Raw genomic sequence first — 27,922 nt, forward strand, 5'->3', positions numbered from 1 at the left:
GTGGGACTGGCACATATTTTCTTATGCATCACACTGAAATGAATGTCTGTAAAATATTTGGTACAATCACCCTGATTCCCTCCACTCAGTGTTTTAGTATTTCGTGACAATCCTGTGTATCAAAGATCTGGTTTAATGCAAAACATTGAATAGTAAAAGGTTTGGATGAAAAGAAAAAAATCACTTATCAGACAAAGTAATGCCAGAAATAAAGTACTTATTTTATTTGCAGCAGTTACAATAATCAGTCAGTAATCAGGACCCACATGGGCTTACACCCCACCCACACAAATGTGTGGCTCATGAGAAAATTCAAATGGTAAAATTTCACATGAATGTCTCCATTTACAAAGTTCACTTAATGTCATTAACAGTAAATAGATTTTTTTTTTTTAAATGAATTATTTGACAGGATCAAAAACTATAAGGCAGTATACTGTAAGCACATACATATACACGAGGCAAAGTTAACTCACAATTCCTATGTATTCCCCCCCCCACCCCCCGCTACTTCCTGTAAATCTGAATCAGCCACAAGTGTATGCTTTACTTTCTGCTGAATGACTCGGTGTGGACTGTTTCTCCTTGGCTCGTCTATTACAGTGTAAACTATCAGGTGTTAAGATGCACCACGGCAGACGAAAGCTCCCCCAGAGTTCAGCCCATAAAGAGTCAAATCGCATTAAAGGTTGAGAACTCCACAGTGTATAAGACCTTATTGCATTGACACATTTGGCACAAGATAAACATCATCTCAAAGTAAAAACAATCTGAATGTAGATGCTGCGTATTCACTCTGTGCACACATAGTGAATCAAAAGACAAGTAATATAACACTCATTGTCTCACGTAACAAAACAGAGCTTCAGGTAAAATAAAGATGAAATGAGTCACAACATCTAGGTGTAATTGCTTGAGGCTTGGCCCTGGCTTGGTGTTGTATTCTGATTCCTGACCAGCTAACACCAACATCCAGCTTCCATCAGTGAGCCAAGTACTGACCTCAGCTCAGACAGCAGGATCATAGTTCATGACTCAAAATGAAAATAATAAGGGCTGCGTTTCCTTGGAAGTCTGACGCACTGGAATCAAAGCTGGTACTCGTGTGTGAGAACAGGGTCAACTATTGTTGGCCTGCATGCCAATAGAGCCAGCTCTTTGCATATCGGTGCGAGTCCAAACCGCTCAAAAATATATTTTTTTTCATCAAAACAGTGACAAAAACACAGTTCTGTCGCAAAGTCGAGCATGTTACAGGTATACAAATTTAGATTCTGATTGTAACAGCGAGTGGCATCTAGTGCTGATGAAAGTCCACGTATAAGAAAGCATGCTTTTAATCCACAGCCATGTTGTTAATCTTTAACCAGGGTTTTTAATAGATTCAATACAGTGATAAATTCACAACAGTAGCAATTGTAAAACATGGAAAAGATGGTGAACGGAAGAATCATTTATTCTGAATTGAACTACATAAATCACGAAAATCTCTACTTTTAAAGTGGAGTAAAGACAATCAACTTTGTTTTGGCTTGTTTTTAAATTACATGATAAGTTCAACATTATTGACCATAACACGTTATTCTTATTGAGCTACTTTTTGTCATCATCAGTCACTACCGTTTCATTTGATTTGAACATTATTAATGTAAATGACACAAAGCACACTTCGCGGTAGGAAAGTACAAGTTTATCCGGGGGGACAAAAGTTCAATATATGTATATAGACTTGCGTTTGATCTCACTCCCAATGGGAAATAATTCACTTACAAGAGCACAAATGTGAATGTAATGTATGCTGAAAACATCTGGGTTCAATTTCATAGTAAAACAGTAGAAAAATAAGGACTAGCTAATATCTTGCCGCCACCTGTAAAATGCACCTTAAGACGGTCTCATCAAGAGATCTGTGGGTGGAGTGTGCAAAGAGTTTGAACTGGTATTTCAAAGAAGTGGAGAAGAAGATGGAGGAGTTCGGTGTGTGTGTGTGTGCGTACGTCTGGAGTATTTTCATGGTTAATTTGAAATGGCACCTCAATAGTTTCCAAAGCTAGAAAAATACATCTTTGTCATGGATTATTCCACTCATTGGCCGAGCACTGTGTATTCAACATATTCTAAAACTGCTTTAAGTCAACTCTCCATGGTCCATGCAATTAAGCAGCTGTCTCAGCATATCAGCATAGAACCATCATAGGGTGCAAGGGCTTGCCCTGCAATGGGGGAATTAAATCATTTACAAATCAGCGCTCTGAAGAAGTCTTGATTTGACGCTCATATATGTACACAAGGGGGAAATGAGCGTATTTTCTTCACTGCACACAGGAGGAAAAACTCTAAATAAAAATCTCTTTGGGCTTTCTTAAAAATGTCTTTAGCAAAAGTGTGAAATGCAAAGCCTGAGAGGTTGGACAACCAGGGAAGTCCCTTCCATACCAAGGGTCAATACTCTTGAGACATCTCTCACCCTAATGATGTGATCCACCAGTGCACCAACTCATTCTCAAAAAACATTTCACCGACTCATACATGGCTAGACATGTGAGTGCATTCAGACATGTACAATTAATGTGTAGACGGGTGTACGAACACATTTATACACAAAAACTCTTACTGAAGAGTTTACCAAAGCAGCCTTGGCAGTAGGGCTTGTCGTTCTGCTCCTTGAAGGTGCCCTTGTTGAGCTGCTTAAGGCAGAAAGCGCACACAAAGTGCTCTGGGTGGAACTTCTTGCCCATGGCTGTGATGCAGCGGCCGGTGATGGGCTTCTGGCAGCCGGAGCACAGCGAGCCGCGGCGCTCGTGGTAGTGCGACTCGCAGTACGGCTGGCCGTCGTGGTCAAAGAAGCTGCCGTTTATGAATGGCGTGAAGCACTCCTGGAAGATCAGAAGGGAAGAGGTTTTAATATTACCATGATGGGTTTCGGTTGTCACGACATTTGTCGGGTACGTCGAGGGGCTCACCCTGCAGACGAAGCATTCAGGGTGCCACAGTGAGTTGAGAGCTGAGATGTAGTTCTCCAGGATGGCACGGGCACAGCCACCACATTTAGGGGCAAACATGTCAAAGTAGTCCTTTCTGCAGAACGCCTTTCCATCCTTCTCATGGAAACCTAGATGGCAGCAAAGACACACGGTGATTCACTGCATGCTTCATTTGATAATTCAAATTCTACATTGCTTTTTTTTTTTTTACTTAAGCCAGGTGTTATGTTAATAATTAATGAGCAGTTGGTACCTTCTGGCCCGAAAAAGGCTCCACACTGGGCACAAAAGAAATGCTCTGGATGCCAAGTCTTGTCCAAAGCGGTCACTACTCTCTGTGAAAACAAAGGAGAACTGAGTGGTCAATCATTCAATTCCTGCTAAAAAGGTGTGAATCATAAACAAACAGGTTCTAAAAGAAAGTCCACATACAGTATGAGCATGCATGTTTGCAATTACGGAAGAAACAAACACATCAGAAAGTCAGACGCCAGGAGAGGGCAGCGAAAGTTCACAGAGGCAGTGTGGGAGGTGTGCTGGTCTGCTGTGACTGTTACCTCATGTTTTCCAGGCCTGATAGCATTTCTCAGTAGCTTCAGCTGGAAGCACACTCATAACTGTCACACAAGGTTTTACAACATCCACAGCTGCTGAGTTTGTGCAGCAGGGCAAGAACTGTAAACTACACGCCTGAGCACAAGTGATTCTTGGCTGTACCACCAGGGGGTGCAGTGTCGAAAAGTACATTGAAACCATCACAACAGCATTAGTTCGGGTTATAAATCATTAAAATTGAACAATTCACAATCAACTCAGATGTTTAACACAATTACATATGAACAAGTATATACAGTCAAGCAAATTCTTTATTTCATTCAGAAATTCTAAATCTAGTGGTTCCCCACATGCTAAACCCCCCCCCCCCCCCCCACCAAAAACTAAGATTTGAATGTAAACAATTGAAAGTTAAAAAATGGCTTACCAAAGACAGACAGAAAGAAGGAAAGAAAGAAAGGAAGGAGTAGTGAATTAGGAAACCTACCTCTGGCACCGTGTGTGTGTTTGTGTGTGTGTATGTTGTGTGTAAGAACATAGGCTGTAAACCCCTGATAGGAGTGTGTCATTACGAGGATAAAACTGAGCAATGACAAGCAAGAGGAGAGTAGCATGTAGTCAGTCTGCATGCACAGGGCAAGTACAGTAGATGTCCCTTCTCTTCTACAGCCTCTAGGATTGTGTGTGTGTGTGTGTGTGTCTGCTTGAGAAATAAAGGCAATTTATGCCATGTAGTGATTTTTCCAGTCACGCCCTAATCCATTAGGTTATGAATAAATAAATATAAGTATCCACCCATCCATGGTAAATGTGCCTGTGTGTGTGCCTGTGTGTGTGTGTGTGTGTGTAATTGAATGTATGCACTACTAACATCCAGTATGGGTCCATTACAGTAGTGGCATCGCGGTGAGAACAGGCTGTGGTAGTCTTTCTCACAGAAAGGCTGCCCCTCGCGCTCAAAGAAGTTCCTCGAGCCGATCTCATCCTGGCAGTGGGTGCACACAAAGTGCTCGGGGTGCCACGTTCTGCCCATGGCAGTCACCACCTGGTGTGGGGAGACACATGCATTAAATTAAAATGAGCTTCTGAGGGAAGGACCTGGCTCAGCAGAGAAAATTGCTGCAGCCTTGCATGCAAGAAAACAAAGCAGATATCATAACTCAATGCTTAAAAAATGAACTATTATATATTAAAACTAATCTCAGTACATTGCAGATCATGATTCACAGAAAAGAATATTATAGCACTTCTTTAAACAGAAGTCTCTTATTAGGTAAGTAAGTCATGTAATAAAACACAGAATAAAAGCTTTAAATTTATATTGCTCCACTTATTGGTTGCCAATTAAATAAGAGCTGAATTATTGATAGATTGACTGGCTTGGGACCTCAAGCAATCAGCACAGCCTGAGATATGTGGAACTTGAGTCAACACTACACAAGCTATCCAACAGGGTCAAAAACATTGAGTGCAATCTTCTTTTCGCCACATTCTTAACAAAACAAAAAGGATGATGTTTTTATAAGCCTAATGTGCTTCAATGTGTTCCGACTTGTATGTGTGTGATTCAGTGTTCTCATCACCTGCCCAACGATGGGTTTCTTGCAGGCTCCGCAGACACCTTTAGCCACCGTCTGGACTCCGAGTCGGTTGAGGTCGGACTGCAGGCTTCCAAGCATGTTGTCCAGCTTGTTGGCTGGTTTCGGGGCACCGGTGGGAGAAGTCTTTCCCTGGGACTGGATCTGACGGACACGAAATACCAAAGAGGCTTCACTATACCGTTCTCATCATTTTGGATAATCATTTTTTGGACTTACCTTCTTTGTCACATCACATCATTTTGTAATATAATGATTTCATGTAACTGCCTTCGTAAATGTTTGTTACAATTGTCTCTCCCTGGATTGCTGGTTGCGCAACCAGGGACAAATCTAGACGGTGGTTAGCTGTCTCCTCTTTCCAGAGACGGAGAGAAAATAAAGACAAGCGATGGACATATCAACCTGGACAAAATAAGATTTTATCAATCCTAATCCATGTTTGCAGGCTTTTGATGATAAACCTCTAACATCAATATCGTGTGTGTGAATGTGTGTCTGGCTACAGCAATGTAAGCAAACACAGACCTTCTCAGATGGTTATTGGAGCTTCATGACTCTTGAATTCCACTGAGAGAGAAAATAGCATCTCTGCTCCACGTATTCTCTCACACACACAAATAAAAGAGCCTGGCATCTCACCGAGCCTTCGACCGGAACACACTTATACCACAGCGCTCATATTGTGCTTCACCTCAACTACCTCAGTAAAGACACTATGGAGTCTTAAAGAAGGGACGGTACATGACAATAAACTTCAACTTCCTGGTATATAACCTAGTGCGACCTGTTGACGGAAGTCCTGTGGTAGCGGCTATAATTGTGGTGGTAACTGTGCTGTCATGTGGCAGAGTAGGTTTCAGTTGCACTGCGAGCCTACCATTCCTGTGCACGGCAGGACAGGGTAACAGGAACATGGGGGGGGTTACACTCCTCTTGCTTCTGAGCTTGTAAACTCTCCTCTCAATTCTGAACACACAGCCCGTGGTGCTGTCAGATGTCAGAATTAGAAAAGGGTCTCAGTCTCTCCAGCCTGAATGTCAGCAACCACCACCACCTGGCCTGACTGGATTTCATACAAAGCTTTAAAGAGACTACCTGTTGCAACTTGGCATGAATAGACACCAGGGGTCGAAAAGAGAGCCTATGACCAGACAAATGATATATAGCTCACATGAAAACAGACGTTCAACGGCTGGGATTTGAAGCAAATAACCCGAAAACAGACTTGAGTAAAAGAACTCAAAGTTTAAAGGAAGGTCAGAGAAGAGAAAGAAGAAGAATGGTGATCCATGCCTGCATTGGTGGGAAGATGGGGTCATACTCAGTCTGACAGCCCACTGATACAAAGGCCTTGGGAGGCGGGGGTGGCGTGACAGGCTTTGGAGGGGGGCTAGGTGATGGAGGGGGCTGGACAGGGGGAGGCGTGGGCTCCCTGGGGGGAGGAGTAGGTTCCTTGGGGGGAGGAGGGGGAGGTTCTCGAGGAGGGGGAGGTGGAGTGGTCGGAGGTGGAGGTTCTCGAGGAGGGGGAGGGGGAAGGGTTGGAGGGGGAGGAGGTAGTGGTGGGGGAGTCTGCTTCACTGGGGGTAGCTTTTTGGGTGCTGGGGGAGATTGCGGAGGGGGGAGGATTTTTCTCTGTGGGGCAGGTGATTCTGGAGGGATGATGATCTGGGGGAAAGAATGAAAAAGGAAACAGCAAAGAGAGGAAACACAGATAACAAAAACAGAGGTCAGGATGAGGGAAAGGAAATGGTTAAAAAAACAAAGTTGGCAGGACAAACTTGTTTAGACTGACTGTCAAAGACAAATAAAATATTTCTGGCAATATGATGAATTATCATACATATGTAATATATATAATGAGTGAAAGATAACTTCCAACTCTTGGTTTAATTAACATGGTCCTGGAGTAGCACTGAACAGCACTGACTCCTGCTGTGCGTCTCTAATGTCTACCTTATCCACAGATGGCTGGACCCTTTCTTCCCGTGTTCGCTGTGGGTTGGACATGACGATGACTCCCTCCGTCATCCAATCATCTGCCAGTTGTTTACGCTTGCGCTCCACTCGCCCAATTCCCAGTTTCCCCTGCAGCTCCTGAATGAGTCGGTCTTGCGAGATGCTCTTATTCACAATGACCGGTCCCATTTTACGTCGCAACGTTCCCTCCTTGAACATTGGATGCACATTGGAGGTTTCTTTGGTGCGGCGGATAACCGACTTGAGCTAGAGAGTAGATGATATAAGGAGGTTTGGGAAGCTTGGATTGTGCCACTCACCAGAAAGTCCATGTTGGGTTGCAAACACAAGCAGGACAGACCCAGCCCAGGATGTCTCATTCAAGGGGCAAAAACCGGCTCCAGAACATACTTTTGTCAAAATGTTCTGGAGGATTTGTCAGGCACTCTTGTATCCAATCAAATTTGCCTGTAGAAGCAAAGCACAGCCCTCCATTCCATTCAAAGTTTACTTGGGTATCTGTGGCACGGCATGCTGGATCGCTGAGCTCAAGACAACACAAGTCCATCACAAAATGCTTGCACATAAGTCTGCACGTGCCAAAGCAAGGCCAAAGATCATGTGCCCCTTCTTAGTGCATAAATTGATTAGCAATAGAAAAAATATTCACCCTGCTGTCTTTGTATTGACACCATCAGTGATTGAAAACACATTTTTGCATCAGCCATTGGTTGCGTAGACATGACAGGCCAAGCCCTGTGACTAACACAGCAATGTGGACTGAAGCAAGTAGGGGCGTGCAGAAACATCTTTTTAGCAAAGCTTTCGACATCAGCCACAAATCGTCTCTACAGGGAGATTCCTCCCTCAAGCCATTTTGCAATTGCTATGCAATGACACCACATGCATCACACCACATAGATCTTCAACAAGACACTTTGTGTTTTTGCGTAGCTCCTTGAGTGTTTGCAGGAGCTGCTCTCCCAATATAAGCTTATTTCGGCAACTAGAGATACACACAGCCATTCTGCCATTATTGTCAGAGACAATTAATCTTATCTCAGGCCACATGGCCAAGTAATAGAAAGACACGGCCAAATAATAGCTTCTCCAGCCTTTTTTGCCTGCAGCTTATTTTGGGAGAGTCAAGTTGAGAGTCCTACTTGGCCAGAAGTAGATAGGCGCTCGACAGCAGAGGGCTGCTGTGTGGGAAGGTCCAGCATTGCATCTGGTGTCCCAGGGCAGGAAGAGGGGGTGAAACACTCATCAATCCAGCTGGACTCAGTCATGGGCGTCAGGGTTCCCTCTCGGCTGAGATCAGGATCAATTCCGTCTTCCTCCTCCCAAGATCGGTATTCATCTCCGGACATAAAGGAAGCAGGTGGCTGGTTGTCACTCATTTGGGAGGAGTCGGGGGCTAACAGTTTGTCTAAAGCATCATCTAATAAAGGTTCACAACATGGCCATGTTAAATCCAGCATTTCACCTCCTTGCTTTTTTGTAGGTGGGAGAGACAGGCTATTTGATGGTACAGCTGGAACTGGTGAAGCTCTGGGACTGCTGCTACCTTGAACTGTGTAATTTTTTCTGATGACTGAGGCAGGACTTGAAAGCCTTGGGAGTACTACTGGGCAAGCAGTCATTGGCAATGTTTCAGGACTAGAGCTCTTGGATACACTTGCTGAACTAGAGATATCAGAGACTGTCACAGGACTTGCAATCTGTGGAAATGGACTTGAAAGTCTTGGAATTGACACTGGACTAGCACTCTTGCGAACTATTTCTGGACTCGCACTTTTTGGAACTGGACTTGAAAGCCTTGTAACTGTCACTGGACTAGCAGTCTTTTTATTGTCTTCTGGGGTATGACTTATAGAAACTGGACTGTAGCATTTAGAAATTGGGCTTGGATTCTTTAAAGACTGACTTCGATTGGAGCATTTAAGATCAGGTGGATTGGGACTCTTGGCTCTAAGAATAGGACTGGGGTTTATAGACACAGTAACATCACTAGAGCTCTCTGAAACAACTAATGGACTGGAGCTGCTGGCAGAGGGTACTGGACTAGAACATCTGCCACTAGTAACCGGGCTTAAACTTTTTCCAAAAGGACTTGAGACTTTACTAGCAGATAATTTAGTGATGGACATATGTGTAGGGCTGTTGACTTCCGTTTGACTCGGAGGCTTTGTGGTACTAGAGATACTGAGGCTCTCCTCATGAGTGATCTCACACGTGACACTGCCACCGTCATCTATCTGTTGGATCTGGGAGTACTGAAGGCTCTTGGACGATGCAATGACTACAGTGGAACCAGCTGAAGATGTAGGGGTTGAAGTACCATCTTCATCTATGTGGAGTTCCAGTGGAAGAGGGGTACAGGAGGGAGTAGTGAAACTAGAAGGTGGAAGAGTATCCACTGAACCATTATTAGGATTTATAGACGGGGCTGTTCCTGGGGAACCAGCTACCAATGAAGGGTCTCCAGCCTCCTGATTCACAGACAACTGAGAGTCAGACTGAATCAGGTGCATTGATGTAATGATGGCAATGTACAAACAAAGACAAGACATAAACAATGGTAGAGAAAAGGGAAAGAGACCAGGAAAAACACATTGAGAATGAAGGGAATGAACAGAAAAGTTGTCTCAAACACAAAGCCAAAGAAATGTAGCACAACGAATTTGAATTGTCATCTAGTACGTTTGTTTTGTCAAGTGTGACAACAACTCAAAGTAAATTTAAAATTAAAAGTTGGTTGTCAATTACGGGTCAGTTTTAAAATATTTTGTTGACTTAAAAAAAAAAAAACTGGTCCAAAATAAAGGGTACGTTAAAAAGTTGAGGTAAAAAGAAGTACCAGCCACTTCATTTATTCCATTGTAACACTGCAAAAGTTGGGAAATCTATGTAAACAGTAAAACAGCAGAATATCTGTTCAACTTTTCTATTGTGGACACTGCCAGCAACAGCAATTCGTTAAATATTACGTATGCAGAATATCAAAATCACAGATACTGAAAAGATACTGAAGAGACGCTGAATAAAAATAGTCTGATCCTAGTTTCTACAATTCATTTCACAGTCATGCAAACCCCTAAACGTCTGCAGTGCAGTCCTAAACAGTTACACAATGCCAAAAATAAACATCCTCTATCCAGTATGCAAACCCCCCCCCATGACCCAAAATCTACCCACTACCATACTCACATTGCTTTGGACCTTGAAGTCAGATAGGGAGGCCATTAGCTCATCCAGCTCTCGTGTGGCAGAGGAGGCAGACATTCTGGCTTGCTGCTGTGCTGGAGTTTCCTCTTGTCCATCTGTGTGTTCGTCTGACACAACCGACGGTGTGGGACTAAAGAAGGAAAGAACACAGTCAACTAAATTCATGGGCTTAAATGTTAATATAACATCCTTGAGCACTAATGTAAACAGCTACATGCAATGGCATGGTTTCTATGTTGCTTTAACAATTTGTGGCTTACATGGGAGAGGGCACAGAATTTTCCAGCTCATCCAGAAGGCTCTCCACACTTGGTCGTACATCCCCTATTCCCCGAGCTGCAGCGCTGCGTTTGGGCTTCTCCAATACAGGTGGAGCAACCTTGCCTGAAGTAGAGACTCCGTTCTCCTGAACGTGGTGGATGATGCTGCTGGCAGGCAGTGGGGGAGCTGCTTCTTCTATTTACAGAAGAAAATGCTAAATACATTTCCCTCATGGATCCACAGTGCATAGTTTATCATACAGTGGAGAGACGGGACATTCCTGTGTGACACCTTAAAAAACAACCGCTAAATGTAGCTAGTGTCATCCGAGAAACATAAGAGAGCGTTTTCTAAATTGTAAAGCAATCCCTTCGTGTACCTTCTGTGGGGAAGGCAGGGGTGCTTTGCTGCACAGCGTTGAGCTCCAACAGCAGGCGGTCCAGCTCAGACAGGTTGCTGCCCAAGGATGAGTTCATGGCAACAGCTGATGACTCACTATTCTTCTGCTTATTAGGGAAACTGTACAGAGACGAGAGAAGAACCAATATTTACCATAAACAGAGCCAAGGACTGAGGGTGATGTTATATTTTGACACCGGCATCATTTGGAGAGTGTCTCTGACTCACAGATGAGTCAACACCCAAAAGGAGATTTCTATTTGAATGAGTTGTGTGCGTCAAAAAGATGACACACATGATTATATTCCCCCTTTTAATGTCCTCCCTATAATTTGCTAAATACCGTAGAGGTTTTCCACAAAAATGCTTCCAAACAAAGTAATCCATAAGAACATTTGAGGGTACAAGTTATTTTTTTATAGATACCTATACACGGTTGATCCAACGGGTGTGGTTCAAAGTCCTACCTGTACACGTGGTCCTCTTCACCAATGGGTCGAGTTGGACTGCTGCTATCTCCAGACCACGGGCCTCTTTGAGCTGAGCTGAAGGACTGAGGAGATGAAGGGAAGTCACTTCAGAGTATCCAGAAGTAAATCAAACAATGTTTTTTTAATTGAACACAAACAATAAAATGCATGTGAGCTTTTACCTCTGTTTCATCAAGTCCGTTTAGCTCAGAGGACGTGGGTGGGACTTGGGGTGGAGAACAGAGGTCTTGCTGGTTCTGACCCCCAACAGGCAAGGAGTAGGCAGTCTCGTCAGACAGGAAGAGCGGACGCTTGGAAATGTGGGATGTTGTGGACTCAAGGTCCGCCAACAAAGCATCTGTGGAAATACAAAACAAAGATTTTCTTCATCACAGGTCTGAAGCTAATTATATTCTCAGACAGGGTTTGGTGAAAGTACAGGATAGAGCTGCAAAAAGGTTATCACCAGGGAGGTTTGCCTACACACGGGAACAAATAATGACAGCGTCTTTCACAATCGGTGAAAAGCCCATGTTCACTGACATCAGGGGCGGTGGAGTTGTAAAAGTTGAATCATGCAGACTGTCATTGCCACTCCTTTGGTTACTCATTGACCCTCGTCTGCCTGCAGTCTTGACACGTCTTAAATCCAAGAGTCACTGTCAAGTCTGCAACCAGGTACACGTACTCATATTTACCATCTACACGACAACAGCTGCCGTCACTGCATGAAGAGGCCAGGAAAACAACTACTAATTTAGAAGTCCTAAGCAGCAGGTAGAAGGACACATAACATTATAGGGGATTTAATGAAGAGCGCAGACTGTATTACTGGATACTTGGGCTTATTTTAGCGCGCTCACTCACCACAGCAGTGTTTAGTTTCTCTTGCAGAATGTCACGAGTCCGAAAAAATGTCATCCATAAATTAAACAAACTTACTTTAACAATTAGTACAAAATTAATGGTATGAACACTATTGCATATTTTCCATTAAAACAATATATTTGAGGCTGTTAAAGACAATAACGTTAATATCAAATACATAATCTAATATAAGTTCTTGAAAAAATACAAAAAAACCTTAGTTAGAAACAGCAAATGAATAGCGTAATTACAATACAGTTGTATTCCGAATCGTAAAGAAGCTTGATTGAATGATTCAAACTGCACTTCATTGTTATGCTTTCAATATTCTATACGTCATACTGCAATATCGCCAGTAATGCTAAATTGATCTATAGACAAACTACTTCAACGCTCTATCCTAAAATAAAGCAGCGGGGCAAGAAAGACCAAACCACAGCTAAAGTAACATGCAGATGAGACATACCTTAGACTAAAGACAAGAAGTTACACCCAGGGAAGTGAAGAGGAGATAATAGAGAATGAAGAAGAAGAAGAAGTGGAGGGGGAAGAGGGCAACCCAAACAGACAGTCTGCCAGGCAGGAACTGCCTTTCTTAACTCTACCATCAGCATAAGAGATCAAGAGCCGAAGGAGGAGGAGGAGGGGGGAGAGTTGGGGGCAACTGAGAGCAGAGGAGAAGTTGAGGGTAAAGAGGAGAAGGAGGGTTTAAAATGAATGGCAGTGGGTTAGGGTCAACCCCTCCACGCTGCTATGCCAGCTCCAACTTTGCTGCCTGAAAGCTCAAGTAAGAGATACTACTCACGCAAACGACTACCCTCTGAAAAATAGTCTGATGAGCACGTTGCAGCCGGTGAGGGAGGTCGTTGTGAAGTGAGGAAAGTTGAGAGCAAGCAGAGCTCTTATCGACAAGAGGCATGGCCAACGTAGGGAGTGGTATCACAAAAAGATATATAAAGGTGTAATCTGCCCCTCCTTCACCATGTCTGCACACTTTCTGCTTACGTTCCCCATGACTCACACTCACTTTGACATGAAAGTCTAACATCTAAGTTAGTCGAAGATTCAACTGCAGTTGTACATTTTAATTTGTAACTTTAATGACTGCTATAGGTATATATCAGAGTATCATCAGTAGAGAAGTAACTTGGGCTGCAGTGTTCTCCAGACTCAGAGGAGACACAGCCGAAGAAGAGGTCAATACCAGATCCACTTGGCCCAACTTAGCGTTAGCACGGATAGCATGGTTAGCATGGCTGACATGCCGGCTGACTAGGTTTCACAGCAGAGACTCCGTTCAGAAGCCCGAGCACATTCCACAGACTTCCATTATGGACACAGCGCAAGCTCACTGTTTACACTACCGCAGCCAGCTCTGTGTGTGTGTGTGTGTGTGTGTGTGTGTGTGTGTGTGTGTGGCGCCTCATCTCTTATTTGGTAGTAGCAAAAACAACACAAGCTGTCAATCTTTATAAATCATACCAAGTATGGTGTATGATATAAAACGTACCAATAAAAGATGTTTCAAAGCAACCGACAGACAGGTGCGCTCAGCACTGCTGCAGTCTCTACAAGCTCTACTTCTGGTCCGCTAGAAGGGGAAGTCAGCAAGACTGTGAACTCCTTTTAAGGTTGAGGTTTTCTGCAGAGGTTAAGACCACTTCTTCATTTACAACATTTACCCACGATGCAGCTGGGTTTTTATCACAAGATAACAACACAGAGAATAGGTGATATATGTAGGGATGTACTATTTCAATCTACAGTCTTTCTTAATCTTCATAAAGGTGTACAAATGTATGCATCTATGATGAAATAATCAGAGGCTTCTCTGAGATACTGCATAAATAAATAGTGAGCATATCTGAGGGCCTCAGTACATATCTGCTGCAGATGTCAGAATAAAGTTTTACTGCAGGTGGTGGAGACCCTCAGTCCAGATTGTTTACACAAGAGATGTTAATCAACTTAGCTCTGGAGCTGAACTGGCTTCCACCCTGGTTATAAAGAATCTGCTGCTGCAAAATAGAGTTACGCTAAAACACTAACCCCCCCTGCAAGGCAACAGAATATGTGTTTCATATAGATGAAACACATATTCTGTTGCCTTGCAGGAGAGCTGTATACTAACTTTAATATCTAAGAGAGTTAATTGAAATCAGCAGCTCATTGCCCTCAACAAAGCGGTTGGAAGACAGCCCTATAATTTAGAGTATACAGGCAAAGCATAAAATATAGAAGCCTGCAGCTTAAGGGTTGCGTTTGTTCACTGAACACTGCATGCTCGGCGTGCTCTGACCCATCCGCAAGCTCCACAAACACACAGAGGTGTGTCAGCCTCCTCTGCCAAGGCAACATACCGTGACACACAGACGAGTTCCCCAGTGACCAAAAATGGAACTACAGTAAAATGAGGAACTCATAATGAGACACCCACGTAAAATGAGCTTCCCCGAATCATTCTTATCATCTGTAAGGAGTGGCCATAACTTCATTTGAGCATATGTTTGGTTAACGCCTGTAAGATTGGACTTGGGATGAAACTTCCGTTTGATGAGTTATAAGAACAAAACTATATGAAAGCTTAAGAGACCAAAGTTCCAGAGAAGCAGGCTGTTGTGTCAAGGTGACACATCTACTCCTGCCTCTCAGAAATAGGCTTCATCCATATCTAACAAATCGACATCAATGTAACACAGTCCACCCTTCTTTGAACAACAAAAAAACACCAGCATCTGGTTAGCTTCCATGTCCACAACACTAAATGTGACATGGCAGGGCACAGCTGTGCTAAAACAATGAGGAATGGCGGTGGGAGTGCCGGGAGAGATAGTAGTGAGTGAACCTAAGAAGAGTGTGTGTGTGTGTGTGTGCGCGCGTGTGGAGCAGCAGGCAAATCCTCAGAGGCTAAAATGTGGGTCGACGCAGATTAAGGAGACTCCCTTCCTCCCAGATGAATGGTGTGCATTTTAATTACACAAACGCTGCTCCGCATGGGGCTTGTTACAGGAAAGAGAGAGAGAGAAAGATATAAAAGGGGGACTGGGAAGATTGGAGCGGGCAGCGGAAGGGATGGGGAAAAAAACAGGGAAATTACAAATGAAGGGGGGGGGGGGGGGGATGCAGGAAAATGAGGGTATGGACAGAAAACCATTTGAAGAGTCAAGTGTGTTAACAGCAAAGGGGGGAGACATATGTTGGATCAGCACTTAACTTGCAACCTTTCATAGTCAAAATTTAACATACAATTTAAATGTAAGTGAGCAAAGCAATCCTGGAGCCATGCTTTTACTTTCTGATCAATACAAGTCCTGGACGTCAAGAGAAGCGAGCCTCCATTATCCCGGACAGGACATCCTGGCTGCTTGGCATCGCACACCCAACTGCTTGAGGCTCTATCAGTGCTGACCACGGCAAAGAGTGAATCAATGCTGTGTACTACTCAACACATCTCCTGTTTATTTAGCTGGTAGTGGCGGTTCACTTCAGGAAATGGGGTCCTATAATGCATAACCAAGCACAGCCATCAGCAACCTGCAGCCGGTCTACCTGTGTTCTCTGACCTCCTTTTCGGCATCTCCCTGCCCACATTCCTTTAATTTCTTGCCTCTGTATCTGACGTGTTGCAAGGTGCACAAGGGCTGATAGGAATTCCTTACATGCCACAGCTCGTCTTCCAGATACGATAGAAAGAGCAAGGAGGTGGAGATAAGATGCGAGCTGCACACCAGCAGAACAAGATAGTGTGACGAGACAAATGAGGAAAACAAAAGACATTTTGTAAATCATAATGTTTTTTTTAAATGATGTATGCATGTAAAAACAAGCTCCAGTGAAAGGAACAACCTTCAGGTACTAGTCTGTGAGTGTGCGTTGACATGAAGTGACAGCCTTTCGTGTTCTGTAGTGAGAGCGATGGCCTCTCGTTGTGACATTTTGACAGACCGTCGCAGAGATGATGAATCCCACTCTTGGCTTCCATCAGAAGGAAAAAAATAAAAAAATCAGGACAAAATGGGCACACATGCACTCACACTTTACTCCCCTCTGGGCTCGTGCTAGACAACAGAAGGCCAGTGCCCGAGTTCATTTGGTGCGCTTCGGTGCAGAATTAAATCACACGAGAAACACACATACACAGGTGGTGCAACAGTAGAACAACAACACCGCGCACAGGTGCCTCACGGCTAGGCTTCCCAAACACATACTAGAGACAGACTGAGGCATCTAGGCCCACTATAAATACCTTCCTGACCGACCCCGACCTGTGGGAGCAGAGGCACACAGTAGATGATCGATGGCCATGCCGGTCAAAGCAACAGTATAGGACATTACAGCCCACCCAACCAGCTTATACTATGTATTACATTTGCTTTACAGTCTCGCCCACTTCACCTGGAATGAAGAAGAGTCTGGTTGGAGTTCCCTTATGTTCAGATCAATGAAGTGCTACCGCTACAGATGCTATTAGATGGAACAGCACGCACGCATGCTCTTGCAATTAAGTCATAGAATACAACTGCTTACACGGCAACTTGTACTCCACTCTAAATTATTCAATACAATTACAGCAAAGTCTGCTCAGAGACATGCAATCCAACACTTAAATACCGGAATCAGGCCCGGAACTACGATGACCGCCTCGCTGTTGTATTCTGCCACCAACCAGTCATGTTGCAGTTTACATCCATGTCTGTCCAAAATGTCATCGCCTCATCATTTTTATTCCTATTAGACATTTGTGTGAAATTGTGATAATCAGCATAAGACTTACAGATAAATATTTTTTGTGAAGTGACAAAAAAGTAGTCAGTTCACCCATAAACTTCAAGTGGATGTTTGTTTTAAATTTGAATAATTTGGTAAAAGAAACAACTGACTGAACACCCTGTTGAACACCGCTAGTGGTATTATGAAAATTGTCATATTATTATGACTTATAGTACAGTGTGACCACACGCTGCTTCAGCAGGGCAATTTTCTCATTAATAATAAATAACACTCCTGTCTGTATCTACATAGACTAGATTCTGAAAAAGGAAAAACACCAGCAGGCAGATGTTTGTAGCAGAAAAAAGCTTTGATAAATGAAATGTGTTACCAGCCCTGCAGCAGACAGCAGACAGATACAGTTAGCTGGTGGGCGGAGTGGAACAATTAGCAGCTTGCATGCCAGATATCTCCCTCAGGAGTTGGTAGAGACCAACAACTGAACTAAAGGAGGGTAAATATTGGACTTACATTCACCTGGTGGTCAGAAACGCATTCTAGATAAATGATAATGGTCCTCCATACGATTGCTAGATGTGTGAAGAAGCTGCTACTTGTGTTTTGTGGACAGCTCGTTCAGTGGCCAGAAAATCCTTCAAAAAGGAAAAGATTGACATTTTGGGAAATAAGTTCTTGTTCATTTTCTTCCCAACGGTTAGATGATACCACTCTTATGTGTTGAGTGTTGGGCTAGAGCCGAGAGCGGATTAGTTTATTATAAAGACGTGATGCAGGGGGAGGAGCTACCCGTTTGTGTACTGATTAAACAAAGGAGATACAACGTGCTACTTAGTTAACTTTAGACAGAGCCAAGGCTGGCTGCTGTTGTTGTTTTAACAGTAAGCTAACCACCTCTTCCTGGCTCCTTAGAGGGTTATGAATCTTGTTTTTCCTAACCACTTTGATATTCACATATACTTGAAAGTAAGAATTACATTCACCCAGTTCTTGTCAAATAAAGTCATCATCAAACAGGTGGAGCTAAATAACGTTCAGCCTTCCGACGAGGGCGAAGCGACCCCACACCAGTGACAGTTGACCGCGGAAATACTCACAAGCCTCGACACCTTCTCTCTGTTCATTTCCCTTACAGAACGTAAACTCCCCTTCAGCCTGTGCGATGGGTCTGCTTTCCCAGAAAGTGCTGCATGTTTCAGCTCAGCAAGATATGTATGAAAAAGGCTGCAGGAAGTAAAACGCAAAATCCTCCTCAAATACATCATTTCAAGTTATACTCCTGGGTAAAGATCCATTAAGCTCATGCGACTTAAGAGCATCATCTGTATCTCCCCACTGTCTCATCTCTGAGTGCTTTTTATCTGAGAAAGGTAATGTGCGTCTTAGCTTATTAACACTCAACTTACCACCATCTACTGTGAACAACTATACCTTCTAAAGTAGTCTTGCCTCACAACTGGATTCAAGCCACGCTGCAGCTACTGTGTCCTGTTAGTTTGTTACTGTTACAGATATTGGATCATTTCTTAATTGTTATTTTTACGTCTTAATTGCTCCTGTCCAAATTCACTGCAAGAGTGAGGAGGACATGCATGATGTAGTGCACACCTAGCTGGCAACACGCTTTCATTTCTTTTAAATTGTTCCTTTGTGCAGCTCAACAGCAAAACATTCTCACTACAAATTATATCTATGATGAGCCTGAATGGATTGTTGTACAATCATCATAACACTGCAGCATTGACAGTTATTAACATCACTTCCTTCCCTGTCTGCTTTTCAAACACTTCTGCTTATCTGCCTGATGCTTTTTCTACGATGTTTTCATTATTTTTAACTGCTTTTATGTCGTGTTTTGCACTGTTTTTTTTTAATCCTTGCTGCAAACAGATTGTCCACAGGGGTAAAAACTATCCAATGAACTGAATCATTAAATGAGTAAAATCATGAGTTGAAGGGTTTCTTGAGTGTATAAATAATCTCTACCGATGACTATGACAACTGAAATAAAAAAATCTAGACAAGAGTATATGTAACCGAATCAAAAGCAAAAGATAAAAGACAATCTCTCCTTCCTGTTTCCACCTACTCTCCGCTCCCTCGTTCCCCACAGAGAAAGGCTTACAAAGAAAGACAGAGGTAGTTTTATGGGCGCAGAAGCTTTCCTGTGGTTTACACGTCGCCTCTGTGGTTATTTTGAGCATCTGTGTGCATCAGTGGTGAAAGCACAAAAAAAAGAAGAAGTTTTATCAGTACTGAGGGTGCATTTAAACAGACGGTATGAACCATTTATGTTTAGTTGAATTGCAAACTAAAGATATGTTTGCGTGTTCTGGTTTTTGGCTTCTGACTGAAAAGAACATCTAACCAAATGCACACGCTAAAAAGCCAAAAGAAAAAGAGATTAACACAATATTATTTAATGTCTGCACAGATGACGAGTGAGAATAAAACTATCCACTGAACAAATGCTGTCAAGACTCCTTCAAACACCTTATTCAGCAATAGTCAGAGGGGAAATCCTCAGCATTACACCTCCAGGTGTGACTGAGGCCACACTGTAGGATGACATACTGTTCACACCGCTTTCAATATTTGTTTTATTTAATACTTTTATAATTAATGTGTCAAAGTAAATTTACTTAAAACAAACACAATTACTGTTTATTCTCCAGATAATTGTCTGAAGGTCATTTTTATAGCTTTTTCCGAAGATTTCCACTGAGAAAACTCCATCTGTTGATTAAGACACAGATGTGTTTGAAAGCTCTGGAGTTAAGATTTCTTTTTGTCAGATATCTAAATCACAACCCAGACCTGGTAAGATGGATGAAAATCGATGGCTGGATGGAGAGTTTCTCCTTTCCCTCTAATCAGTTCTGTCTGGTTCTGTCTTTTCTGGGTTAAAGTAGGTCACAGCACCAGAAACAAGCTGCTCTTTGTCCCCCTCTGGCAGGACGAGGACAGAGGGAAGAGGATGGAGAGGACGGTTTGTGAGGTCTGCAAAGGAGGCCAAGTCATCCCACTGGAAAACAGTCAGCTCAGCACCCGTGCCAGAACCGGCCTGTGTGTGTGTGTGTAAACTCTTGTTGAGCTAACACCGCTATAAACCTGTGGAGTAGTAATCCTGAGCTAAGCATCACTGACGCTGTCATTTACTCGAGTGGGGTCTAGATTGGGCTTCCTGAATGATCCACACACACATATAATCACGCTCACTTTCCCCCCCAGCCCCCCCTCCAACTTCACAACTCATCAAAGGCCTTCACTGTGGTGGCTTTTATATCCCAAATAGGGCAGTATCAGCGGCGTGTTTGTGACTATTTAAACCAGCGCCAAGGCCAGAGGAAACCTGCAGGGCACAAAGCCATTTCCTAATAAAACAGCAATGTGTTATCTAAGCCTGCAGCCATGCCAAGTATACAAGCTCTTAGAAAAATGACATTTGGGAGCCAATTAGGGGAAAGCTTGAAAACCCATGCAGGTGCGTTTGAAAGGCCATCCGACACGGCAAGAGCTCCGTAATGACAAAAAGGCATTCATTGAACTGGAGCGAAAGGATCACAATGTCTACAGCAGTTAGCTTTTGAAACACTGTGCTTGATTCCCTTTTGTTCCGTCCATCTAATTGTGATTAGAATTAAAATACAGCGGCGTCTTTATCTTCTATGCAAAACTAATACACCAGCTGTTTTGCTGTGAAAGCTTGCATCAAAGGATCAGCAGTATCGCATCAACCCAGCTGTCAGTCACTGTCAGACCGAGTGCAAGGGAGGAGAATCTCACAAAGTAAGCAGGGAACTCAATTCATCAGAGCACAGCAGGATGGAGGGTGAGCAGCTTTCAAGATAGATTTTATATATATATATATATATATATATATATATATATATATATATATATCTAATACATACTACAAAATCTGTTGTAACCACACCTTATTTTCTCCTCATTTTGCTTCACTTCTTCACTGACAACATGCTAAATCAAGCTAATGAGCTGTTCCAGCTGCCTGCAACCCAAATGGAAAACAGCAAGAAAGAAATTTAATGAGACCAAATGCAAATCGGTTCCTTCTGCTCACATTAAGGAAGTCGCCAAAAAAAAAAAAAAAAAAAAGACAGGCTGGGCAGGCTGAGGCATGTCCACAAGTTAGCATGACTAACATGATGTCTGTGACCGACAATAGGCTATTCTGTTGGTTAGCAGCAAAGGAACCTCATGACAACCGAGAGGTCACAAAGGGCACTTCCTGTCATGAAACATGCGTCCGGCTGGACGAGAAGCTGCCCAGTAAAAAAGGGCCGATTGACAAAAAGCAGGAACATGCCTGACTCATGCAGTAACTATACTGTATGACATGCTTGTCTATACTTAAAACTACACAGATCCAAACCCCAGCCAGATTTTTGCTTGAATTCCTGAGTCTAAATATGTTTTTTGGCTTGAACGGTAGCAGTTGGGATATGGGCCCGGCAGGCTGTTGTTACGGTGCGCTGTGCCCATGAGAGATGACATGACGGTTGGCTGAGTGTAGAGCTGTCGCTGCTTAGTCAGCGTCGCCCTCGGAGCTGTCTGTCCACAGCAGCGGTCTGTGATCGTATACGAGTGTTTGTGTGTCTGAGTGTCGGCGTGTGCAAACACCATATGTTTCAAAGCCCTGCGGCATTTTAATTTTTAAAGTCAAACAGATGGATAAACCCTGGAGGCGATACAAGAGATTCTCTCAAGCCTTTCGAATGCCACATCGATTGTGTGTGTGTGTGATTAATATGCCACACCACACACAAGAGACTTATCGGTTTAAGGGAGGCTTGCCCCTTGTCGCATTAAGCCGAGGGTTACTGAAGATGTCATTTGCAACAATGACTTGCCAGGTTTCTGAGCTCAAGTGAAGAGGAAGTTAACTGAAAGGGGTTTTTTTTTGATCATGGGAACTTCCTAGTCTGGACTGACTTTGCCCTTAAAAAGATTCAGTATTGCATTTCCATAAGGTTGGGTCGACGTAAAAAAGCATTGTTCATAATTGAAGCGGCAGAGGGAGAGATTTCGTGACTTTTAGTCTCTAGTAAGGGTCAAGCTACAAAGAATTCCGGAACATACACTTCCCATAATGCAACGCAACAGCGTCTTTTGTTAGAAGCTCCCAGCCTGGTAAATGTCTGGGTCTTTTTAATGTCCACCCTGTGTGTGTAACCTCTAAAGATCACTGATTAACATATATTATATGTTATATCTTCTTTGTTTCATCCACACAGAAACCAAAGTGTAAAAACGACACGTTGTAGTTTTGTGTGCCGGACTGGAAGCAGCAATTTCCTGGAACTTGGCCAGAAACCCCCCAATCTGCTCCATATTTAGCATACAGACATGAGAGCGGTATCAATAAGGGCCGTCCGAGTCCAACGTGATTCTTAGTCGATGACTATTTTGATTTAAGTGACAGATCTGTAAAACTGAGTTACTCCTCAAGGAATCGCACAAAAGCACCAATTTTAATCTTCAAGTTTCTTGGAACTGAAAACATAAGAAGAAATCTTAGCCGGCTAAGACGAAAACGATCGATTAGTCGACTAATCAGCTAAGAGGGGCGGCCGTAGTATCAATCATCTCGCCGACACAGCGCATAAGCGCATCTCCTAAAATATCAAACTATCTATTTAAAGTCTCGAAGGCGAAGGTCGACTGTTGTAGAAAACAAACAGTGCAGTACAGCTAATGGGCAGAATGGAAACTAGGGTATTATAGATGTGTCCCTGATAAGAGTGAAAACACAGCGCTCAGACATGAATGACATCAGTGTCACGAGAGCGGTCTGCCTTGTTTCTTTTGGTGTATTAACAATGAACCCGCCTAAATTTAGACTCGGTTGAGTATCTAGGCTAAATCAGATCTCATTTGGAGTAAGTAAAGAACTGCTGCGCCCACGCCCTGATCCATGAGTGACATTTCCAACGCTGCAGCTGCTGTGCTGACAAGGGGCTCTGGGGAATCACTTCACTTCAAATGATGCCTCTAAAAAGAGACAGTAAAACAAATCAGTGAGAGAGAAACAGAGCAGCAACTGTATTTTGCGGACATGAAAAAAAAGGCAAATACTGAAAAGGTAGTGAGGATCAAAGTCAGTAGAAGGAAGTCGACTTTGGAGGCTATTTGACATTCATGTCTTGTTGGTGCAGGCCCAGAGATAATTGCGAGCGATCAAGCGTCAAAATCTGCCTAAATCCAAACCTTCCTAAAAGCTAATCTGCTCTCCGGCAAACTCAGCCAGCTTTAAACTGTCAATAGATTGCAGCCTGCAGCTTCCTATGTGGTTCGCCACAGGAATGGTGGGGAGTGGGGGGGGGGAGAGAGAGAGAGAGAGAGAGAGAGGCAGTGCAGTGTTTAAGGAGGATACGTTTTGGCTGAGGCCCCATCGCTGCATGTGGGCCTGATCCACCCCTGACGCCCTGCATGTGAGCACAATAGTCTGCTCCCACGGCTGGTTCTGAAGGACGCATGGGGGGATAACGCAGATTGAGAGTGTGAACATGTGCAGATCACAGGGAAGAAGCAAACCTGCCAGCGTCACTGCTTTTTTATGTCACTGGTGTTTTGGCGATAGGGCTTAGAAATGAACAATAAAAGTGAGGGAAAGAGGGACGGAAGAGCCAGTTGGTGGAAGCTCTCTTGGTCTAGTTGGCTCAGCACTTGAGAGGAAGGACTCCTCTGATATAAAGTAGGTTAATTGTCCTCTCTAAGGTGGGTGACTTCCTAAAATTCCTCTCTTCAGATCTATGGGAGGTGCTTCTTTAGATCTCCCGACTGCTTTTGAACCATTTTAAACCTTTTAATTTTCATAAACAGATAAATGTCCCTCTATGACTCTCATTCCAACACCATCCACAAGGACATAAGTGATATCTGTAGCCTACATATTTCTAAGTATTAAGTGCCGCAGGTCTCTGCTAAAACGACGACAGAATTTACAACCCTGTGACACGATAATTACACTGGGTTGTGTGACGCTCTTTTTTTAAGCTGCTACTTTAAGGAAAGTCCTTCACCCACGTAAGCCGAGAAGGTATCCATAAATATTGACTGGATATAGAATGACCGATATTCTCGGTACAGCCTCCCTCTCGCCACCAAGCGTGTCAACCAGGGAGCTGGGTTTTGGCCTAAATTAGACTGATCCAGGTTGCGGCGCAAACATGATGCGGACGTGTACTCAAAATGTGTCTTTTAAAATAACCGAGCCAGTTCAAACAGCCTTGGAATGGCAATGATATGTTAATAACAGACTGCGGAGCAGAGCTGGAAGTCTCACCTGCAGCTCCACAGGACACCTTTTGGACGGCTTTTGCAAGACATTTATCATCTTTGACTTTATGCATGCATTCTGGTGGTTTTTTTTTAGCATCCGATGAACCAGACTCCTTCGATGCATTTCGCGGGGTGTCCTGCTAAACTTAACCTTACAGTTGCCGGGGGGAAAGAAACTCAAACTGCACAGTCGAAATGCTAAATGAATATTTTAAGAAGCTGTATTACTTCAGTGGGTTCACGGTTCCATCACTGAAGGGGGTCTGCATATTGTATAAATGACTCTACATCATTGAAAGTAACTTGTGAAAGATCAACATGGCCTGCAGCAGTCTTACATTAAACTACATGCATTGACACGCTAAAACAGTGTGTTCATTGAGTGGCTTATAGCAAGAATTGTAAACTACTAAAATAGCAAAAGGAACTGTCACGGAGGGAATCTGGAGGGCCAGGGTTTTGTGTGCATCAAGAACACTGTGCTGATCTCTGCACACCCTCCCCCTGTCGCCACAACCTGCCCTCAGGCATTACATTTTTCTGCTGTCATCAAGTGTGCAATAATGTACCGAGTTAAGCTCATCTGTGCAGGCAGAAGGACAGCAGAGCTCTCCTGGAGGCATCTGCTGCAGTTTATGTGAGCTAATATAGCACTGGTGTGACAATCAGCTGGAATCAGGGCTTAAATTCAAGCTGAAGATTTGTTTCAAGGGGGCTTCAAGTGCAGACTACTGATCATTCTGAGCGTCCAATGACTGGAATCACTCTCTCAATGATTGTTCTGTGTTGTTTTTAAAATCACTGAAGCCAGCTGTTACCATCCCACCTGCGGCAGAGTTATGTAAGCCTGGCAATCACCGGGACTGGCTCAAATAAGTCATTGTCTCATAAAATGTCAGATGATCTCTGGTCTACTTTTTTACATTTCCGCCGGTTCTGAGCATGAAAAAGTTAAGAGAAGCCCTGCAGTCGTGCCCGGTTAGGTGATGTGGAGGAATTGTGAGAGGAAGAACTCGCCCACCAACACCAACGCGCCGTCCAGAGCACTACTTCCCCTCACACACGGTGTTTCCCGTACAAACACCAGCTAATATGCACGTTAATAGGGAGAAGTATCTCAATGAAATTGATTCCAGGGGTTTCCTCGTGTCAGCACGCGGGGCCTTTCCGAGCGTGTAACCTCGCGCTGAGCTTAGTTGAACCAAGATAACTTAACCTACCTGGACATATGGACATAGCTTACCCAAGAAGACAATTATGGTCAAACAACCCCATTTGAAAACCCTTCGCTCGGCTGAATATGCAGCTAAACGCCAGCATTGTGTGTTTGCGCTAACGCCACACGCGCACGCACGGTACGCGCGCGCGCTGTGTAAATGTTGCGTTCACGGCGAGCGAACTTACCTAAATCATCCATGTTGGCCGGAAATCGTTCCAACGCTCTGAGAACCGGACCCGGTCCTCCTCTGTCGATCACAGCGGGACTGTAAAGCAGCCGATTCGGCTCCCGATCGCTGAGTCTTCGATCACAGATCCGCCTCGCGGAAAGCAGGGAAGTTTTCAAGTTCCCCTGCTGCTCGACGAGCCTCAAACACACTCACAAACACACTCACATATACACACACACATACCCTGCTGCCCCCCTGGAGTCACCGACAGCCCACATCCAGCCCCCTGCCTGCCCAGCAGCCCGCACACACAGGGACCAGCGACATCTAGCGACAGAGAGTGGTACTCGAGTCTCACCATATAATCCACTTCATTTCAGTGTAACTTCACCATATCAGGTAGTTACACCACTTTAATCACATAAAACTGACTTGCACTGGACTTTCTGCACATGCATGTGTGGATTAATTGATATAGCCTAAGGAATTGTAATGTACAGGATATGGATGTGTATAATGTATATAGCTTTAAAATGTAATTTCTCAAATTTCTTTGAAAAAATATTTTATTTATTTAAGTCAATTAGATCTTTATCGTTTCCTTTCGTCTTTTGTCGCTCCCCCTGCCTGGCAGCGATACAGTCTCATCTTGTTGCAGCTAATCATCATTACTACGAGATCATTATATGCAGCCCACATTGAGTTCAAGCCAAGTGAACACACTTTCTTCACCCAAATCGATCATGAGGCTGTTTGGCCCAGTTCCAGGTCCTCCTTATGCTCAGGGTAGCCCAAGAAAGGTCATGCAACCTGCGATGATGACCCCATGTTCGAACAAAATAACAAAAACACAGCAAAAGCGACCTCTTGGATGCACCGATGATGAAACATGAAAAAGTGCCACTGTGGTTTCTGTCAGTGGTGAAAATGTGATAAAGTGTTGTTAAGGTTGCTTTTCTTGTGGAGAAAACACAATGTGGTGCCTCTGCCCCTCAGACAGCCCGACTCCACCACTGAACCGGCCCCATTTGTGCACAAAAGGAGATTATTTGGAGGTTAATAGTTTAAAGATTTCAGAGACTAAATGCTGTAGAAACAAATTATGTATATGTTGTATTAAAGGACTCGATTGACATTCCTCCCCGGTCAACTCCTGCTTTCTCTTTCCCTGCTGTGGTTTGTGATGTATTTTGTTTCACATACGCACACTCCTTATTCAGACTGTTCTGTTCTAGAACAACAGTATAGAACAGCCTTCCTATCCAAACACAGAATAACTCCAGCAACCGGCAGTGTTTGTTACAAAACCTTCTCGATAACAATTAGAAAATGGAGAAAACTACAGATTTTGAATCTCTTCTCAAAACCATCGAGGACTCCATCAGGAGGAGGAAAGACCTGATGGCCCTGGACACACTGGACACCACCAGTGTCCCCGAAACAGCAAAAGGGGAGATATCCCAGGAGCAAAGCACCATCCCTGGAGATTTGGAGTCCTTCCACCAGACAAACAAGTTCCTCATCCAGAAGGCCCTTCGCTTAAGAAATGACAACATGTCTGAAGAGACAGAGGCTCGGGTCACCAGCAGTGGCTCTGAAATATCTACGGCTACAGAATTTGCCGACAAAGACTTGCAGAATGAAATCCCTCAAACAGATGACAAGGAATCTCAGGCGGAAGCAGTTCAGAGCTCCGCTGAGCTGCAGAAGTTGGATGTCCTGCTTGAAAATGTCGAGGATGGGCGGCAGAGCCATGATAGCTCTAGCATCTGGGAGGAGCAGAACTTTGTGAGTGAACCCCACAGACCTTCGTTGTGGAAAAGGTTTGTCAGGCTCTTCATCCCGGGATGGAGGAGGCGCTACTGGAGCAGGGAGACAATGGAGTATGTGCAGTCTGGGAGTGAGCCAGAGAAGAGACCCAGATGAGGTTGACGTTGCAGAAAAGAAAAATGATAAATATAGCAAAATGAAAAATACTTTAATGTGTATGCAGTTATTTTTCATCAATCAACTATCTTTGCCCAAGAAGTTAAGAAAGTTGAATGTATTCTGTTGCCATAGTGCAGTCTGTAGGTGAAATGCCATCAACATTTTGCAGCATTACCAGGAGTTGCACCTGTCTTACAAATTTGCTTGCAACGGCACGTTCAAAAGTTGCCACAACTTCAATGTCAATCAAA

At 43.7% G+C, this 27,922-nt stretch overlaps 2 protein-coding genes across 4 annotated transcripts; both read right to left on the reverse strand.

Annotated features, from left to right (window-relative positions):
• Positions 1 to 202: 202 nt before the first annotated feature.
• On the reverse strand, positions 203 to 25,986 carry pxna (paxillin a). 3 transcript variants are annotated; one of them, XM_031846042.1, is made up of 11 exons: positions 25,759 to 25,986; positions 11,637 to 11,812; positions 11,452 to 11,537; positions 10,965 to 11,104; positions 10,585 to 10,780; positions 10,307 to 10,454; positions 5,123 to 5,281; positions 4,411 to 4,584; positions 3,238 to 3,319; positions 2,964 to 3,112; positions 203 to 2,876 (listed from the first exon to the last, which is right to left on the reverse strand). In XM_031846042.1, exons 1-11 carry the CDS (start codon positions 25,769 to 25,771, stop codon positions 2,595 to 2,597), a joined length of 1,605 nt encoding a protein of 534 aa, XP_031701902.1. In that variant the 5' UTR covers positions 25,772 to 25,986; the 3' UTR covers positions 203 to 2,594. The 3 variants fall into 3 exon arrangements, with proteins under 3 accessions (XP_031701902.1, XP_031701910.1, XP_031701918.1); XM_031846050.1 differs by lacking the exon at positions 25,759 to 25,986 and adding an exon at positions 25,598 to 25,736; XM_031846058.1 differs by lacking the exon at positions 25,759 to 25,986 and adding an exon at positions 13,127 to 13,198.
• On the reverse strand, positions 6,749 to 10,299 carry LOC116382754 (mucin-5AC-like). Its single transcript, XM_031846030.1, has 2 exons — positions 8,260 to 10,299; positions 6,749 to 7,363 (listed from the first exon to the last, which is right to left on the reverse strand). The coding sequence occupies exons 1-2, from the start codon at positions 9,667 to 9,669 to the stop codon at positions 7,031 to 7,033; spliced, it is 1,743 nt and encodes a 580-aa protein (XP_031701890.1). The 5' UTR covers positions 9,670 to 10,299; the 3' UTR covers positions 6,749 to 7,030.
• Positions 25,987 to 27,922: the final 1,936 nt, after the last annotated feature.

The sequence above is a fragment of the Anarrhichthys ocellatus genome, unplaced genomic scaffold, assembly GCF_004355925.1.
Source record: "Anarrhichthys ocellatus isolate YVR2014 unplaced genomic scaffold, GSC_Weel_1.0 scaffold1, whole genome shotgun sequence".
NCBI classification, from domain to species: Eukaryota; Metazoa; Chordata; class Actinopteri; order Perciformes; family Anarhichadidae; genus Anarrhichthys; species Anarrhichthys ocellatus.